The 20,131-nt window shown below is 44.1% G+C and overlaps 1 protein-coding gene across 3 annotated transcripts; it reads right to left on the reverse strand.

Annotated features, from left to right (window-relative positions):
* Positions 1-339: 339 nt before the first annotated feature.
* On the reverse strand, positions 340-19,988 carry GFRA3 (GDNF family receptor alpha 3). 3 transcript variants are annotated; one of them, XM_065918632.1, is made up of 9 exons: positions 19,191-19,988; positions 17,650-17,798; positions 9,618-9,905; positions 5,731-5,823; positions 4,137-4,449; positions 2,043-2,146; positions 1,741-1,875; positions 1,239-1,327; positions 340-1,026 (listed from the first exon to the last, which is right to left on the reverse strand). In XM_065918632.1, exons 2-9 carry the CDS (start codon positions 17,723-17,725, stop codon positions 937-939), a joined length of 1,188 nt encoding a protein of 395 aa, XP_065774704.1. In that variant the 5' UTR covers positions 17,726-17,798; positions 19,191-19,988; the 3' UTR covers positions 340-936. The 3 variants fall into 3 exon arrangements, with proteins under 3 accessions (XP_065774704.1, XP_065774705.1, XP_065774706.1); XM_065918633.1 differs by having other exon boundaries at positions 19,181-19,988; XM_065918634.1 differs by lacking the exon at positions 19,191-19,988 and having other exon boundaries at positions 17,650-19,105.
* Between the last annotated feature and the right edge of the window lie 143 nt (positions 19,989-20,131).

Raw genomic sequence — 20,131 nt, forward strand, 5'->3', positions numbered from 1 at the left:
AGCAGATCCTAGGCAGCAGCTGGGACTAGTACCTGGTACAGCCTCACGTAAGTTACTTTTCTTCCAACTCCATGTCCAGTGCACAAGGAGGCTGAGAGACTTGCCTGGGGTCACACAGAGCCTGGTGGCAGGGTCACTGTGTCTCTTAGATAACCTGGCTTGTGCTCTTGTGTCTGTAACACCCCTCGTTCTATATAAATTCACAATGTGAGACAATGGGAAAACAGAAAAGTTTTAAGTCAAAATGTTTAATCATAATCCAAGAGGCTAAGGGGACTCTAGGACAGTAGCAGGAAGAAAGCAAGGCCCAAATGCTCCAGCTCCTGAAGCCCAAGTGCTGGCAGTAGGTTCCCATCCCCCACTCAGAGAAGAAAACTAGGGATAGGCAGGAGTCTTCCTCCAGCTTTCCTCACCATAAGGAATGTCTTTCTAGGTCACTTCAGAACACCCAACTCTGCCTACCTGGAGAATGCAGCAGAATGTGACTCATTTGTTAAGAGCCTGAGTGATCCTGGTTGGGCAGGAGAAAGAGATAAGGAGAGAGCCTGGGAGAGCTGGATACCACCAGGTGATACGCTGAAGTCCTAAGAAGGGGCAGCCCAACAAGAAGTGAAGGGAATGACGCTGGCAGTCCAGTGGTTAGGACTCTGAGTACTCACTGGTAGGGTCTAGGTTCAATCCCTGGTCGGGGAACTAAAATCCCACAAGCCGTGTGGTACGGCCAAACAACAACAACAAAACAAAAAAAGAAGTGAAGGGCATGAGAACGAGGCTAGTCAGCTTCTACCATGACTTCATCTGGAGTTGACTGGACATAGGTCAGGGTTGCCACGTGGTAGACTGAACCTCCTTCCCGATGCTGTTCCTTCCTCACCCATTGCAGGCAGCAGGTCAGCTGGTGTGGCAGAGGGGAAGAAGGCCCCTGAGGAAGTCCAGCTACCAGAGGCTCGAGAGCAGAATCAAGGTAAGAGTACAGGAGAAAAGAGTGGGCACCCAAGGCTGTAGCCTCAGAGCAGGGTTTTTGTTCTGTGGAAAAAATGAAATGGAGTCAGCTCCACCCTTTGTACCACCTCAGCTTCCATCAAGGCCTGTTCCCCTCCCCTGAGGTGTCCATTAGAGGTCTACAGTCCTCATAACCACAAGGAACTCATGCCACCCCCAATCTCTTGTCTCCCTTGTCTGGGTTTCCCCTGACAGTCCAGAAAAGGCAGGAGGGGGTGTAACAGAGGAGCCCCTACCTGGCGTTCCATCACCGAAAAGGTAGAGGATGCCCAGTCCCGGGAGAAGAGTTGGCTGTGAAAACGCATCTTAGCTGAAATGGCCTCCACTGAGGAGAGAAGGAAGACTGAGAGCAGGCAGATGTTGGAGATTTCTTAGGCTCCAAAAGAAGGAAAGGAAATGTCTCAGGGACCCTGGCATATAGCAGAGTGGGTGTGTGGCAGGTGGGAGTGGGATATTATCTCATTCTGTTTGCTATTCCTTGAGCTGACAAGTGTTCCTGTGGCTCAGACAGGTGAAGAGGCAGCTTGGCAGGGGCAGGGAGGTGGTCATTTAGGGAATGGGAGAAGGCAGAAAGGCCCAGGCTGGGGAGATGTAAGCTTATGTTGAGGGCTGAGGAGGGGGCTGCTCCATCTGCAGGAGATGGATGGAACCAGTGTGGACCACAAAGCTGACCCGTTCCCTCTCCCAGGGTTGAGCTGAACCAGTCACAGGGACTGGGAGCAGCTGGTGAGCACTCACTGAGGCAGGGGTTGTGGGAGAAGGACTCTTCCAGCCGCTCACACTCCTCTTGCAGATTGCCACTGCCTCGGCAGGTGCAGCTTAAGGCAACACTGGCATTGATATTGCTGACAAAATTGGGAGTCAGAGCAGTCCCTATGGGGTGAAGAGAAGATTATCAGTGACTAAGCCAACCTCGCCTTCAGCTCCCATCCATCTCCCACCTGTCTCAGGACCACTCCATCTGGGTTCAGTCTTGAGAGCATTTTCACCCGCCAGGCTGGCCAACCGGTTGGCTCCCTACCCACGTCCCCCAGCCTCACCAATCAGCCCCATGTATGCTCGCAGACATCTGGACTGCTCTGTTGCACAGGTCCCTAGGATGTCCATGGGATGGCAGTGGGTCTGAAAATCTGCCAGACGCGATCTGGAAAAAAGGAAATTTTAAGAGTCCCTGTTGACAGTCTGCCCTGCAGCCATCACCTTGCTGCCCCTTTAGCTGACATGCCTCTCTTCATGCCAAATCTTTCTCTGCCTTTCAGAGCCTGAGCCATGGCCTCCTCCTGAGTGAGGCCTGCTCCTGTCACAGTCAAATGTACCATCACCCCAGTCTCCACAGCATACCACTTTTGACTTGGGCTCCAAAATCCCTAATTATGAGACCTCAGGCAGTTTCTTTAACCTCAGTTTCCTTGATAGTAAATAGAGATGAAAATAGCACTACCTTGTGGACTTTTGTGAGGATGAAGTAAAAGCATTAAATGTACAGTATTTAATAGGGCATGGTATACAGTGAGTATTCAGTAAATGTTAGATATTATTTTAACACTCATCCTACAATAGGTAAAGCTGATTATCTTTAGGCAATGGAATTATGAATATATTTTTCTGTATATATTTGTGCAGTTTTCCTTACATTTTGCCTTGTGTTAGATCAGTGGTTTACTTCTCTGTCATCCCCATTCAATTGCAAACTCCTTGAAGGGAGGGACAATATCTTGCTATGTGATTGTGATAGTAATAGTAACAGCTACCAGCATAACAACAGACAGCATAGCAGAGCCTTTAGGAGCAGACTCTAGGCCAGACTTCTTTCATTCTAAACTTCATTAACAAACCTGATTTACTATCTAGGGGTGAATTTGAGTAAGCTATTTATCCTTTCTCTGCTGTGGTTTCTTCATTTGTAAACTGAGGATGATAAAAAATACTAATAACAATCTTACAGAGTTTTTGTGAATTTTAGAAGAGTTAATAGATGTTAAGTACTTAAAATAGTACTTAGCCCATAATATTATGCTAACTAAGAGCTTTTACTATGTAATATCTTACAGAAGAGGAAGTGGGACTCAAGAGAGGTGATTTGCCCAAGGTTACAGAGAACTAAGTGGTAGAACCAAGCTGCAACACAAAGTTGGTGTAACTCTCACTGTCAACAAATATCACTTGAAAGGATGATAACTTCAATCTGATGAACATTTGCGTGAGAAGGTCAAGGTAAGCCATATTAAAATTTTGCTTAAATTTTGATCAGACACCTTACAATTCTTCATGTTCTTTGATTTGGTAATGACATTTGTAGCAACACAACCTAAGCAATAATTCGATTTGTGCACAAAGATTAATGAATAACAGTAATATTTATTGCAGCATTATTTATAGCAGTAAAGAAAACAACCTAAATATTTATAAATAGAGGAATTATTAAATAAAATATGAGGCATCTATAAAGTGAAATACAATGTACACAATCAAAAAGTAAGTTGTTAAAGGACAGTAAATTACAAAATAAGCACCATCATTTACTGCGTGCTTACTTAACTGCACCAGTAAGCTAACTCTCTACATAAATTACATAATTTAACTCTCACCAGAATCCCCAGAGGTCTGCATTATTATCCCAGTTTTTACAGAGGAGTACCTGGGTTAAGTGACAGAGTTTTAGGTTAAGTGATAGACGCAAGGTCACACAGATAAGGATTTAAATTCACATATGTGTGACTTCAGAGCTTGTCTTCATCTTTATTCCATACTGCTTCCATCGGAAAATACTCACCAGATATGTACCATAAGTGGAAGAAAAGCAAGATAAATAGACCCTCAAAATGTCTGATTTTGTTTATCTGTAGAGAAAAAAGATTGGAAGGAAATGCTCTCCAAAGTATGTTAGATTAACTCCAGGTGACGGGTTTGGGGTGATATTTTAAGACATTTTTATATTTTCTATGGTTTTTACACCTAAACACACACACTCACATTTCCCCCTAGAAAAGAGTTTCAGAAGGTATCCAGAATAGCTACGTGGTGAAGTCAGTCCAGGATCCCTGGGCTAGGTTAGATTCAACCCTGCCCAGGAAGAAGCCCGGAAGGAGTGGCACCCACCCCGTTCACCAGCACCCAGCACACAGCAGCCGCACCTGCACAGCGGGTCGGACACGCAGACGTGCCGAAGCTCCAGGCAGTTGGGGGCCTCCGAAGGCAGTGCGCAGCTGGGGGCGATGGTGTTGCGCCGCCGCTGCCCGCAGCCCTGGTCGGTGGGCGCGCACGGGCACAGCAGCAGGCCCTGCGAGTGAGGCTCTGAGGCCTTCTCGAAGAAGGCGCGCAGCTGCCTTTGGCAAGTGTGGCGCTGGCAGCGGGACCCAGAGCACGCCTCCCCGTACGCCTTGCGCAGCCGGTCACATTTGTCATTAAGAGTGCACAGCATGGCGAACTTGAGGCAGAGGTCCGAGTCTGGGGGGAGAAGGGAAGCAAGTCAGCAATCCTCTTCACAGACCGGCAGCCCAGCCTCTGATGTATCCAGGGCAGAAGTGGGAGGGCACTACCGTCAGGGAGGACTGCCCTGAAAACGGCCTTGCGCTAGCCTCAAAGAATATTGGTATTCATGAGCCTCCCCCATCCTGCTCCTCTGCTTGCCTAGGTTTTTGTTTGTTTTTAACCCATATACATCTAACCAAATTCTTTTTACAATCCTATGCAATGAGCGAGATCCCATGGTGGAAACTGTAACCAAGAGGCCCTACAATGTTCTAAAGTACTTTCTGGGAAATTCCCTGGAAGTCCAGCAGTTAGGACGCCAGTCTTTCACTTTTGAGGGGTTCCATCTTTGGTGGGGGAACTAGGATCCCACAATCCTCCTGGTGTGGAAAAGTATACTTTCTGAACTGTCCACAACAGATGCAACCGAATTCTACTTAGGATTTTGGTTCTGTATCTGTATTCTGCCCATCTTTCTTTGATTGATGCATGTATTAAAAAACCCATACTCTGAGTCTTGGGAAATCATGGTGATATTTCTATTAACAGAATATTTCAGCAGTCAGAACAATGGAGTAACTGGAATAGGTTATTCCCAGATTCCTTGTAACCTAGAGTTTCTAATATATAAATTTCTATACTTTTCTCTCAAAATTCTAACATGTAGAACTGACTGTACAACAAATCCCACATCTCTTTCAAAAAGAGAGTGCATGTGTGTCTTCCTCTCCAATTAACACAACAGCCTCACTTTCTTGAAAAAATGCACCATAGTCCTTGCCAGACAGATGGCTCCCCACCCTGAATCACTCCTGAGGAGTCACACTCTCTCTCATTATTCCCTGCCCAACACCTCACCCATCCCATTAGAATGGTTGAAAACAAGCAATTTCCTAGTCTTCAGGGACCACAAGCTACTTTCCTGGCTGCCTCGAATTAGGGTAAATACTCCATTTCAGCACATTTTTTCCCTGGAACTGCTGCCACTCCCTTCTAACCCTTTGTTGAGATTCACCCTTTGGAAGCTGGAAGCTCTAACAGGCTCACTTCGATTATCTCCTTAATAACTATTGCTTTTTGTTGACTTGTGAGACTAGATCATGCCCCATAGCTTAGACTCTCACCATGACAGGGCTTCTTTAGTCACCTGGCAGTCTAGAACTCTCCCCTCTTATTCCCCAGCTGTGTTCCCCACCAGCCACCCTTCCCGCAGGGTCCAGGCCTTCCCATACCCCAGCCCCGGCTGGCCCTGCATACCTGGTATGAGCATGTTCAGTTTGCTCAGATTCATTTTCCAGGGTTTTCTAGTCACTGTGTCTTCATAGGGAGAGACATCCAGCTCATAGTCACCTAGAGACAAGGTAGGATGCATTAGAATCCTGAGGACTGGGCTGGGGATGAGAGTAGGAGGGGCTGAAGCTCCTGGGGAAAAGGCAAAGGCACAATCTCTACCCAACTAGCTGCATCCTGGGCGAAGGAGAGGAAAAAAAACAGGGCCATAAAGGTTCAGGCTAGGCTTGATGAATAAACTGGGTTTAATGGTAAGAATAATAAAGCTACTGTTTGTTGTGCACACTGTATACTGGGCACTGTGGTTTTATATATATAAATATGTCATATATTTATATAATATGTTTTTATATATAATTTATATAATATATAATATTTATATAATTATATTATATGTTATATATTTATTTATATATATATATACACTTATACTTATATATATACACACAATTTCACTTAGTCTTCATAGAAGTCTTTCGGTAGGTAAAAAGAAACTGAGGATAAAAGAGGTTTAATTCACTTGCTCAGGCTCACATAAGCTAAAAGTGGATTTGAAATCTGGATTATCTGATTCCAGAGTCTCCACTCCTAACTACTACACATATTGCCCGTGGGTATGTAAACAAGTTTACATAAACAAGGATTCTGTCCTGTTTGCTCTTGCCATTGGAGAAGGGGCCATAGTGAACTCTGTTCCAGGACTGACCACTTGACTATGGAGATTTATCACACACTGAGGTGATGGAAATGTGACCAGGCCCAGAATGAACCTAACTGAGAAAAGCAGAGAAGGGAGAGACAATGATTTCAAAGAAAACACATCTCTTTCAGATGCCCTCATGGGGCTATGGGTTCCTGAAAGAGATGTACAGGATCTTATAAAATCACTGCATACACAACATTGTTAACCAACTGTATCTCAATTAAAAAAAAAAATCACTGCATAGCTCATACACAAGGTGCTTAATAAATGCTGGTTAAAAATTATTGTTTAAAGACAGAGATGAGCTTGCAGGGACATTGTGTGAGTATGTCTTCAGTAAAGAAGGGATATGGATAGTATCAAGCAAATCAGAAAGGATGATTTGAATGCCTGAGGAGACCTGGGAGCTCCCAAGGGAAAAGAAGGGGAAGACAAGAGGATTTAGGGAGAGGGTTCAGGTGAAGCCCTAGAAGTGAGATGATTAGGATGAGGAGAGGAAGTCAGGAAACAAGGAAACTGGTATATTGTATTACTGTTTCCAACTGCTTGCTGGAGATGATTATATATCCTTACCTGTTGCCATGTGCCTTCTAGGCCCCCTAGGAGAGTACTGTACTTTCCCACCCTACTGTAAGGCTTGGCCATGTGACTTGCCTTGGTCTGTGGATTGTGAGCTGCAGAGACTTAATGACCTCTAAGAAGAATTTTTAAGAACTTTCACGTGGTCCTGCTGTGGTTCTTTTCCACCTACCATCCTGGATCCTCAAATGAAGAAGACAGGTGGAGCTAAAACAAAGCCAACTCATGGAAGCCCATGGCAGATGTGTGTAACATGAACAAAAGTTACATTTTTGTTGGTGAAAGCCAAGGATTTTGCAGTTGGTTGCATAATTTAGCAAACTCCTATTAAACATTTAATTGGTATCTAGAAGTGGAGTACTGAAGTAACAAAAAAATCTAAAATAAATGGTATTAGCTTTGGGAGTGGGCAATGGGCAGTGAATAAGCTGTTATTGGGGGCTGGCAGCTCTCATTATGCAGTGGCACAATGTTTGGTAAAATTGTTGCCTGCAATAACCTGGAAGGGAGATGAGGTACTGAGTGAGCTTGTGCTTTAAGAGGAAGAAGTTAAGAAAAGGAAGATTACTAGTATGTCGTGAATGCTCATGGCTATATTTGGCAAGGTACCAAAAGAAAGACATAAGCTTAGAGAACTGACCAGTATACCAATAAGGAGAAAACAGAGAAGAAAGAATACAGAAATTCTAGGACTTGCAGGATTAAGAAATGCAACTACTTCTCATATTCTAATGGTAAAAGATAAAACTGAAAAATGCTTTGAGTAATAAGCTCAACTACAACTCAGCCTTGGGGCAAAGACAAATTCAAGTTCGTGGCTATCATGCCCTTTGTGGAGATCTCTCATCAATTAAGACAGTATCCAATAAATCCTGCCAGTTGGACAAATATGCTCAGGGTAAAAAGACTGAGATAGTGGCTCAGGCACAGAAGTTTGATAAGGGCAAGGTACCTCTAATTAGGTCTGGAAAGAGATGTATGTCTTGAAAATGATTATAGGAACAGCTACTGGCACACGAGGTGACAGAAATCAAAAGATATAAAACACAATTATGTATTGACAGAGTTGTACTGCAAAGAGTTACCAGCCTGTATTAAAAGAGACTCTGACTATTTGAGACTTAAGATGCTCCAACATTCCTCAAGTAAGAAGCAAGCAGAGAATGCTATTCAGTCCCTAAGGAGGTCATAGGCTTCAATCGCCCTTTTCAGATGTAGCCCAAGAAAATAATGGACAAGAAAGGACCTCCCAGAGGGCTGAGAAACTCCTTGGATTTTGCTCCCCAAGCAAAAGCAGGGCCTTATTAAAGAGCAATTCCTACTCCTAGGGAAGACAGCCCTTGCATCAGTTGTGTGGCAGGACTTCAGAATTGCTATGAATCAATGTCTCCTGTGTGCTTCCCATTATTCCTCTTTCTGAGTTTGTTGTGCTTCTCCGGTCCCTGTTCCCTTACTATATATTGAGTATATATGGGAAGCAGATGACTTTTTAGTTTATAGGTTTCTAGATTAAGACAAACCACACATTCAGACCTTATACAGAAATTGTCACAAGATAATATCCAAGTCGGGGATCTTGGAATCTGATGTTCTGCTTAAATAGAATACTTAGGCACCTTCCTTAGACAGTGAGTAGATATATTTTGCTTGTGGAAGGGAGGGAAACGAATGTTTTGACCAAGTGATGTACTAGAGTAGCTTGCATTACTGTTTCTACTTATTTTTACCCTTCCTGTAAGACTACACATCCTCATTTATTGCCATGTGGTTTTTAGTGTCCCCTGGGGGAGGACATCAGGTTTGACCATGTGATCTGCTTGTCAATGGAATGTGAGCAGAAGTATTTCATGTAATGTTTGAGTAGAAACTTTTAAAGGCATCAAATGATTCTGCCAATGCTCATTTCGCTCTGCCATCAGAAAGGAACATCCTAGGTAGAGGCTGAACTGGATCCCAGAATGAAGAGGACATATGACACAGCCAAGACAGAACCTGAGTAAGAACTTAACCTTTGTTTTAGAAGACCCTGTTTCATTATTGCAGCGTAGTCCAGTAAAATTGACTATATAAAAAGGGATTTCTAGAGTCAGAGGAAGCTCCTCTTTGGTCTTCCAGTGCCCTCTGTCTTTTACCATCTCTTGTCTGGTTAATGAGTATCCTCTCTGTTAAAGGTTGCACCAGGACACAGTCTCCCAGTCTCTCTGAACCTATGGATTATCTTGTATTTGTATGTTATATTTATGGGTTAAGACCATTTCCCTCCACTTCCTCTCCATATCCATCTGTTCCAGGAGCTCCCCATGTTGAGCCTCAGTTGGTTCAGAGATCTTCCAAGAGGCAGTCACATGTTTCCAGGTAAAAGAAAGGGGGAAGTAGTGGGAAGGGAGGGCAGTATTCTGGGACCCAAAAGGATACAACCAATTGCTCCTTGCATTTCTTACTGATGTCAAATGCAGAGCTTCATTATCATCCCTGTCAGAATCTACCATGTGGCCCATATTCAACAGGATTAAAAATCAACTCCCAAAAGCCATCTTCCCTAGCTTTGCCCACTCTAGGATGGGGGCCTCACCAAGGCTGCGGGCAGGATGAATGGTCCAGTAGATGTCCAGGCAGGTAGCTTGGTTCTTCATGCGCCGATGGCATGTACAGCTCATCAGAGAGCTATTCCTGAGTTGCTGTGCTGCCTCCATGCAGTCCTCAGGGACCAAAGGCTCCTCTGCAGGTGATGAGGTGCTTATACTCGAGGCACAGGAATTCAGGTAGTGGTAGGTAGCATTGCAAGTGGGATTGGCCTGGCACTTCCTCCTGGCCTGGATACAGCTGTTTGTGAGTCGGCCTTCTGTGGGGAGGTGGTCCCCTATGGAGGGAGAGAGGTCAAGAGAGGCTCACATAAGGTCAGATTAGCTGTCTGAGAAAACCAAGTCATAAGGTAGGGTGGGGGGATTCTGGACGAAATCTTTAGCAGGAAAGTCTTGGGGTAGCACAGAGGCCTTTAACGGGGATCAAGAAGTCCAGTAGGAGGATCTGCTGTGGTCACAATCTGGACAGAAGAGATCAGGCTCGAGAAAGGGCAGGGGTTTGATAAAGAAAGCTGCTCAGAAAAAAAGAAAGAAAGAAAGAAAGGCTGCTCAGCCTCCTGGGAAGGGAAGGGGAACAACTGTTTGAGGCTGAGCCTGATGACCCTGCCAGGCACTGGGAAGAGGGCCCTGAGCAGAGTTATGCCATGAACAGGGCTAGCATCATAACCAGAGAGTTGAGAATGTGCATGGGAGTGCTAAATGACAGTTAGCAACAACTCTCAGTCTTCCATTAAAAGTCACTTAAGGGAATTCCCTGGGAGTTCAGTGGTCAGGACTCAGCGTTTTCATTGCTGGGGCCCACGTCCAATCCCTGGTCAGGGAACTAAGATCCTGCAAACCTCACAGCACAGCCAAAAACAAAAAGTCACTTAAGAGTAACATGGTGTAAACAAAATTTAAAACTTAAAAAATATATATAATAAAAACCCTTATACTGGGAACTTGCTGGGATTACTGCACTCCATGGGGTCACTAAGAGTTGGACACGGACTGAGTGACTTCACTTTCACGCATTGGAGAATGGAGAAGGAAATGGCAACCAACTCCAGTGTTCTTGCCTGGAGAATTCCAGGGACTGGGGAGCCTGGTGGGCTGCCGTCTATGGGGTCGCACAGTGTCTGACACGACTGAAGTGACTTAGCAGCAGCAGCAGCAGCAGCTGGGATTGGGGTATTTTTTACTCATTCTGTTACTTACTCAAGAATATCATGGTTGGTTATAGGTTAGCCCTGGAGAAAGGCCCTGCACCCTAGGCCTTAGGGTCTCTATCAAGTGGTAACAACACACCATCATCCCCCAGTTTTTCAAGGCAGGACATCTAGGAGTCATTCTGAATTCTTCTCTTTCCTTCACATCCTATGTTCAATCCAGCAAGTCCTGTCAATTCCACTGCATATCTGGAACCTGTCCACTTCTCTCCACATCTCTCACTACTTCCTTAGCTCAAGCCACCATCAATTCCCGTCTGAACTAGTTGAGAGTCCTTATTGGTCTCTATGATTCCATCTTCGAAATTCATTCTTCCTTACCATTAAGCCATCTTTTTTGTTTTCCAGCTTTACTGAGATACGATTGACATACAACATTTTTTAAGTTTTAGGCGTACATGATCATTTGATACATGTATATACTGTAAAATGTTACCACAATTGGTTTACAAATCTTTCACTTCACATAATTACCATTTTTTGTTGTTGCATCCATTTTTTTAAATAAATTGTTTTAGGTTGTGAAACATTTTTATTGAAGTAAAATTCATATCTGGCGATCGTTCTGAGATGTATTGAAATAGCAAATCACTATATTGTTCACCAGGAACATAGCACTGTAGGTCAATTATACTTCAAAAACAAGCAATCTCATAGGAAAAGAAATCAGATTTGCAGCTACCAGAGGCAGAGGGTGGGAAGGAAGAACTGGATGAAGGTAGTCAAAAGATGCAAACTATTTAAAAAAGAGAGAGAGAGAAAAAATCATGCAACATAAAATCAATCATCTTAAAGGGCACAAGTAAATCGCATTTAGTATATTCAGTGTTGTACAAGCATCACTTCTAAATCCCATTCATTTTCATCACCCCAACTGGAAGCTCGTACCCATTAAAGTCACTCTCCATTCTCACTTCCCCTAGTAGTCAGCTGTCTCTGCACATTTACCTATCCTAGATGTTTCATGTAAATGGAACCATACAGTATGTACTTTTGTATCTAGCTTCTTTCTTCTAACATACTTTTTTTGAAGTTCACCCACTTTGTGGTATATATCAGTGTTTCACTCTTTCTTAAGAATAATATTTTATTGTATGGATACCATAATTTGTTTTGTTTATGTAAACATTAGCTGATGGACACTTGGGTAACCCATCCTCACGTTACTGTGAATGGTGATATGTAAACATTTATGCACAAGTATTTGCTTGAACACCTGTATTCATTTTTCTTGGGTATTTCTCTAGAAGTGGAATTGCTGGGTCATATGATAATTCTGTTTAACTTTCTGATGAGCCACCAGATTGTTTTCCACAGGAGCTGGTATCATTTTACATTCCTACTAGCAATGCATGAGGGTGGTTCCAATTTCTCTACATACTTATTAACTCATGTTTTCTGTTTTTTGTTCTGTTTTTACAGCCATCCTTGTGGGTGTAAGCTAGTATCTCATTGTGGCTTTCACTTTCATTTCCCTAATAACTAATGATATTGAGCATATTTTCATGTTTTTGTTAGTTATTTGTATATCATGTTTGCTAATAAAATATAATGTAGAAAAATACATGAATCAAAAAATGTATAGCTTAATGAATTTCTAATTATATATAACATCTTGATTTCTAACATTAGTAATTTGTTTTGCCTGTTTTTCAATCACATGTGTGTTTTTGGTGTCTTGGCTTCTTTTGTTCAATATTAAGTTTCTGAAATTCACCCACACTGTTAAGTATAGTTACAAAGAGCTTACTTTCATTGCTGTATAGCATTCCATTGTGTGAATATAACATAATTTTAATGCTGACTAGCATTACATGGGATCATTTCTTAACTGTTCTCTTGGCAAAACATCCTGGAATGTGAAGTCAAATGGGCCTTAGGAAGCATCACCACACACAAAGCTAGTGGAGGTGATGGAATTCCAGTTGAACTATTTCACATCCTAAAAGATGATGCTGTGAAAGTGCTGCACTCAATATGCCAGCAAATTTGGAAAAGTCAGCAGTGGCTACCGGACCAGAAAAGGTCAGTTTTCATTCCAATCCCAAAGAAAGGTAGTGCCAAAGAATGTTCAAACTACCAGACAGTTGCATTCATCTCACATGCTAGCAAAGTAATGCTCAAAATTCTCCAAGCTAGGCTTCAACAGTATGTGAACTGAGAACTTCAGATGTTCAAGGTGGATTTAGAAAAGACAGAGGAAATAGAGATCAAATGGCCAACATTCGTTGGAACACAGAAAAAGCAAGAGTTCCAGAAAAACATCTACTTATGCTTTATTGACTATGATAAAGCCTTTGACTGTGTGGATCACAACAAACTATGGAAAATTCTTTAAGAGATGGGAATACCAAACCACCCTACCTGCCTCCTGAGAAATCTGTATGCAGGTGAAGAAGCAACAGTTAGAACCAGACATGGAACAACAGACTGGTTCCAAATTGGGAAAGGAGTATATCAAGGCTGCATATTGTCACCCTGCTTATTTAACTTATATGCAGAGTACATCAGGCGAAATGCCGGGCTAGATGAAGCACAAGCTGGAATCAAGACTGCCGGGAGAAATATCAATAACCTCAGATATGCAGATAATACCACCCTTATGGCAGAAAGCGAAGAACTAAAGAGCCTCTTGATGAAAGTGAAAAAGGAGAACGAAAAAGTTGGCTTAAAACTCAACATTCAAAAAACGAAGATCATGGCATCCGGTCCCATCATTTCATGGCAAATAGATGGGGAAACAATGGAAACAGTGAGAGACTTTATTTTCTTGGGCTCCAAAATCACTGCAGATGGTGATTGCAGCCATGATCATTAAAAGATGCTTGATCCTTGGAAGAAAAGCTATGATCAACCCAGACAGCATACTAAAAAGCAGACATTACATTGCCAACAAAGGTCCATCTAGTCAAAGCTATGTTTTTTCCTGTAGTCATGTATGGATGTGAGAGTTGGGCCATAAAGAAAGTTAAATGCCAAAGAATGGATGCTTTTGAACTGTGGTGTTGGAGAAGACTCTTGGGAGTCCCTTGGACTTCAAGCAGATCAAACCAACCAATCATAAAGGAAATCAGTCCTGAATATTCACTGGAAGGACTGATGCTGAAGCTGAAACTCCAATACCTTGGCCACCTGATGAGAAGAACCGACATTGGAAAAGACCCTGATGCTGAGCAAGATTGAAGGCAGGAGGAGAAGGGGATGACAGAGGGTGAGATGGTTGGATGGCATCACTGACTCAATGGACATGAGACTGAGCAAACTCCAGGAGTTGGTGATGGACAGGGAAGTCTCTCATGTAGTCTATGAGGTCACAAAGAGTCAGACACGACTGAGTGATTGAACTGAAGTGAACTTAGAAACTGTAAATCAGATCATCTCATTTCTCTGCTCAAATCCTTTCACCAGCTTCCATTGCACTTAGGTTAAGATATAGTTTATGAACCCTGGTTTACAAAGCCTTGTAGAGATCTGGCCCTGCCCAACTCTCTAACCTTACCTCCTAGCTCTCTCTTCCTCTCCCACTTCCCTACATCTGCACCGACCTTCTTTCTGGTTGCCATTAAACAAGACAAACTTGTGTCCACCTAACCTTTCTGTTTGGCATGCTCTTCCACCTGATCTTCACATGACTGCACCCTTCTGGTCATTCAGTGGCATCTCACAAAGTCTATCCCTAACCAACCAAAGTATAATAGCCCCCCAGCTACTCTAACATACTGTTATTCCAATTCTCTGCATAGTACTTATCACCATTTGATATATTTTTACTTCATTTTTAAATTTTCTTCCCAGCTAGATCTCCATGTCTATCTTATCACTACTCTGTTACCAGTGTTTAGAACAGTGCTTATTCTTTGTAAGCTCCCACTAATATTTAAAAAATAACCAGATAACAGATATTTTATGAGCCACCCCAATAACTTCTCTGAGCACCTTCTCTCTACTTAATAGAGTCCCAAAATTAGGAGATGCCGCGAAGTTTAGTTAGTCCAACATTCTCTTCCAATCATATAATAATCAATTAGATTACTTATTAAAATGCACATTTCTGAGCCCTAGCTCCAAACTACCAAACGAGAATCTCTGGTGATAATGCCTGAGAATCTGAATTTTAGCAAATTCACTAGACAGAATGATGCCCCTTAAAGTTTGACAATTGATGCCATATCCAATGTGTAAAAAAGGGCAGGGTGAGCAGTAATGATTTTTCCTTTGGCTTCAGGTTCTAATATGCCTCGACATGGCATTGTTACTTTTGCTTTAAAATTTTGGTATTTTGTTCATTGTGGATTTTTTGGCATTTATTTTTATTTTTTGACATGTACACACTGCTATATTTATTTAGTCATTATTTATTTGCTTATTTTTGGCTGTGGTAGGTCTTCGTTTTTGCACGTGGGCTGTCTCTAGTTGCAGAGATGGGGGTTACTCTCTTGTTGCAGTGTGTTGGCTTCTCATTGTGGTGGCTTCTCCTGTTGCAGAGCACAGGCTGTACGTGCACAGGCTTCAGTAGTTGCAGCATGCAGGTGCAATAGTTGCGACTTGTTGGTGCTAGGGCATGTGGCTTCATTAGTTGTGGCACAGGGGCTTATTAGTTGTGGTTTGAGGGTCCTGGAGTGTGCAGGCTTCAGTAGTTGTAGCTCACGGGTTTAGTTGCTCTGTGGCATATGGAATCTTCCCAAAGGATCAAACCCGTGTCACATGCAGTGGCATGCAGATTCTTATCCACTGCACCACCAGAGAAGTCCTTAGTTTTGACTTAAAAAAAAATTTATTTATTTATTTGGCTGTACCAGATCTTAATTGCAGCTCATGGAATCTTCCAATGTTTGCTGCAGCATGCACGATTATAGCTGCAGCATGTGGGATCTAGTTCCCTAACCAGGGATCAAACTCAGTCTCCCTCCATTTGTAGCATGGAGTCTCAGCCACTGGACCACCACGGAAATTCATAATTTTGATCTTTAAAAGGGGGATTGGACTAAATCAGAATTTCTCAATGCAGGGGATAAGAAAGAGAGAGGATGGGACCCTTTTAGGGACATATCAGAATTTCCAAAGAGAACCTGTGGTTCAAAAAGGCATGCTTGACAGGAATTCCCTGTAGTTCAGTGGTTAGAACTTTGTGCCCTCACTGCTGATGGCCCTGGTTCAATCCCTAGTTAAGGAACTAGGATCTTGCAGGGCCAAAACATGAACTAGGATCATGGCATGGCTGAAACAACAATGATAACAAACAAAATAAAAAAAGCATACATAACAATTTTATATGTGAAAGATGAACAAAAGGACTTTTGAAATTTCAAAATTTATTTAAGGAAGACATAAGATTTTCATCTTTATCAAAAAAGGGACATGGATTTAAACAGTTTGAGAAGTGCTGCATGTTTAAGATGTTACTTCTAGTAGGTACCCAGAAAGTGCTTGCTAAAAGAAATGTAGCAGGTTCAAGTCTTGTTGCTTCAACTGGACTAAATATTAAATATTGAGTCATAACAATTTTCAAAAGTAAACCTAATTTCTTACCTGATACAGTTCACCAAGTCTGAGCAGTGGTAGATCTGGAGGCATTGCAGCTCCACAAAAGAAGGTGGGGGTCATGTTAAATTTCATCCCTAACACAGGGTAACTTGTTCCACTAAATTGGTCATGAGGAAGATGTTAAAAATTTACCCGAATCCTGACATACGGCCATACTGTTAGGGTAGTGAAATTTCCTGGGCAGCTCAATCAGATCATTGATGTCTTGCTGCTCTGATTTACTGACAAAGTCAGTCTGAACTGGTCAGTACTTTCCCTCCTTCCTTCCATATCTGTCTCTCAGTCAAGATTGTACTTCTGCAGTCCTACTTTGTGGAGGAGGTCATGTGCAGATAAGTACCTGATCTCTGCCTCATGTGTCCCTCCAGCCAAGCTCTGGACAGGAGCCCCACAGTGAGATTCCATGCACCCATCCCTCTCCTAGAGGTCACATGCATGCTCCTTAGAGGAATGGCATAGTTCTAAAACCAGGCCTTGCACCATGTACTCCATAAAACACTTATTGTGGATCTATAACAGGGCAAGGCACTGTGCTGGGCAGCCTATACAGAAAGGCCATCTTACCCAATAGTGAGTTTTCTGCTCCAATTAAAATAATCATAAAGTACATCCTGAAGAGGTGGTTTGTTGATGGTGAGCAATATTCTCAACCACTCAGTAATGGTGTTGGCGAATTCTGGGCAGCAGTTTTCAACCCTAATTTGTGACAAGTCAATTTTTGTGTATGTATGTGAAAGTGCAGAGTCCTAACCACTGGACCACTCCAGTGGGAGTACCCAGTGACAAGTTAGTTCTAACAAAAACTTCAATATTGTCATCTATACCTAGTGGCCACTTTCCCAGTCTTTACACGGGGTGGAAGTGGTAAAGCCCATGTGGAGCAAAAGGCGTCCTGCTTCTGATTCTCCTCGCCTCCTAGAGATGCTGTCTTGGTAGCGGCCTGGCTGCGGGTTGTTCTGTGACTGTATAGGAGCACCTCAAAAGAGGGAAGAGGGGGAACCGACAGCGAGGAGATGCCTGGGTGCCCTGGCCACGGTTGACACTCAATCTACAAGTTCAGACACTTGGACTAGGCGTAGAACCCAGCCCCTTCCTGACACCCTAGGCCTCCTCCTCCAGTTCTGCAGGCTCGGACAGACGGACGCCCGGCACCAGGGAGCAGTGTGGGGTCTGAGGCCTCTCTGGGCTCTGGTGCCAGCACCCCACTTACACGGTAACCACCAGCCCCATCCCCTTGCTCCCCAGCCGGGGCGGCTCCAACGATACTTACCAGCTCGGAGCAGCAGCAGCGGCAGCAGGAGCAGGAGCACAGGCGGCAAAGGTCGCGGGTTCCGCGGGCGCGCCATGGTGGGGTGCGCGCGCGCTGGCTGTCGACGTCGGGTGCTTTGCCTGCACCCGACTCGGCGTTACCCTCGGCTCCTAGCACAGGAGTTCTGTGAGCCGGGCTCCTCCACCGGCACCTCCCACCACTTCTCCCGCCCCTCCTCCCAGGGAGCGCCACGGCGCCGACACTCTCCCACCAGGGTCCCGGGAGCCGCCCTCCAACTCCAAAGCCGACAGACGCATCACGCAGCCTCTCCTACTAGACCCAGAGGGCGGCGGGGGTGGGGGCGATCCAGGGCACGCGCCCCGGAGCAGCCGAGTCACTGTGGGAGCTGCCACTGGAAACTCGTCGTCCTGGGGGTCCAAATATTTGTTTTTTTAAAAAGTATCCTATCTCACTTTCCGGAATCCGCTCTACCACCAAGAAACAACCACCCCAAATAAGATCTTGTAACAAATGCACGAGGGCACTTGCATTTCAAGGTTTTTTTTCCCCCCTTAGAATTTGCACATCTCTGGTATCATTTTCCCGCATCAGTATCTTCAGGGGTGAGATTCCGTTGTATTATTAACCCCAAGATTCTGCAGACAGGTGAAATGACCTTGCTGGGGACAGACTTTGGGCAAGATCCCAGGACCTTTGCCAGACTACACTCCTCCAAAATTCAGCCCCTTCAGTGTCACGAGGAAGGATGGAAGGATCAAACCTTCCTCAGACTAAACTGCAGAGATTTCCCTAGACGAAAGATCACTGAGAAAGGTGGTTGGAGAGACCATTTAGGAGCCTCCTCATTTTCAGAGGAGGGTTAGGAGAGCAAGCCACTCTACCAAGAGCAAATACCTAGGAGAAATCCAGGACTTCTACCCATAAAGATAAGGGTTATTTATTAGATAAATTTACTGGGCTGGTTCCCACCTGCTCCCTGGATAAAGACAGAGGCAGAATGCCTTGTAAGAATGACAACTGAACAGTACTTAGGGAAGATGGTAATGAAAGGTATTGAAGGGTGTCCTCCCCCAATCTTCCAGCCAAGCCCTCTTCTACTTCCACAGCCCACCTGGCAGAGGGCCAGGAGGGAGGGTACTGAGAAGTGCAATATAGACCTCTGAGATTTATTGGCTGCTGCTTCTGAATACGGCCATCCTGCTGTGGCCTCTGGGGGGCATTTGCCAATGTAATCAGCTCAGAAAGAGAGTCATTCCAGCCGGGGTGTAAATCACCCTTCACAAAGCTAGGAGAGAGACATGTGGTGCTAGATAAGGAAAGAGACTTATGTGGCCTCCTGTGCCCTTTCCTCCCTTCTCCTGCCCAAGGGGAGATGATTCCTGGGCTGTAATGCACTTTAAATGGAGTTTGTGCTTCATTTTAATCTATATCTGCCCTGCCAGTCTTACAGGAGAGCTGTGAAAGTGAACATCTGGCTACTCAGCTTTTATACAGGGCCTATTCCCCCCAACCCCCACCAGTCCCACCCTACCTCTTTGTACCTTTCCCAAGTCCTTCCTTCCAGTAAGATTAGGAAACTTGTGGCTGGGGAGCTGATAGCCCCCACTCTCCGCTTCACTCTGGCAAGAGTTCCAAAATGGGATTTACAAGGCAAAATATAACAACATCAGGTGATTAGGATGCTAGGAAAGGGTGCTATGAATCAACAAAGATGTGGGAGGTGATCAAGGGGTATCATCTCTGCTCTCTCCTTCAGCAACCAAGGCAAATCAGTTTGGGATAGGAGGGTAGGCTTAGAAAAGGCATTTGCTCAGGGTGCCTACTCAGTGGGTCTATTCCATGCTCTCCCCACAAAGGAACCAGTAAAGCAAAAGGAACAAGGTCAACTTGATGGGCTGAAAGCAATATCCAAAGCCACCCATAAAAGACCAGCCTCTGTTTGAGAGTAAATGAGATGCTTGGAGCATAATTCTGTCTGGGCACTGTGGTAAAGAGCTTGACATCATCGGGCCTTTAATGAGGATTGGTAACCAAGGCTAGTGGAGGGTTGAGGAAGCCTCTGCAAATAAATATGACTCCAAGACTAATATTGACAGCTCCTCCAGCACACTCTCTCCCCACCAACCATGTCCTTTGTGGCTGCCAACACCTGCTAGATAAGCAGCATTGCTGTTGGGAACCTTGTGGATAATGACAAATGAGCCAATCCTTTCCACAAAGATGTTACTCAACCATCATTCAATTCAATAATGTCTTTTGAGGCTGATTATGAGCCCAGCTTTGTGCCAGGTGCAAAAATGATTAAGACACGAACTGCCCTGGGAGGGCTTTGCAAGCCATTGATTGGGGCTCAAAGGTCCAAAGACTGTATCTTACTCCACTTTCATTTGTAACCTTGGTTTCCTGCCTTCTATCAAGCCCTCTCTCACTGTTGGGCTTTAACTCCCGCTGCTATCCTTAGCTAACCCAGGGTGTTAGCAGT

The sequence above is a fragment of the Muntiacus reevesi genome, chromosome 1 (genome assembly GCF_963930625.1).
Source record: "Muntiacus reevesi chromosome 1, mMunRee1.1, whole genome shotgun sequence".
Lineage (NCBI taxonomy): Eukaryota > Metazoa > Chordata > Mammalia > Artiodactyla > Cervidae > Muntiacus > Muntiacus reevesi.

Excerpts from the sequence above, each read along its gene's own strand:
- GFRA3 (XM_065918632.1), bottom strand. The coding sequence starts at position 17,725 with ATGGCGCGCCCGCGGAACCCGCGACCTTTGCCGCCTGTGCTCCTGCTC. Across the intron at positions 1,328-1,740 it reads CTCCCACAACCCCTGCCTCA|TGGAGGCCATTTCAGCTAAG; the intron begins GTGAGTGCTCAC and ends TTCTCTCCTCAG. Across the intron at positions 1,027-1,238 it reads TTTCGGTGATGGAACGCCAG|AACAAAAACCCTGCTCTGAG; the intron begins GTAGGGGCTCCT and ends TTTTTTCCACAG.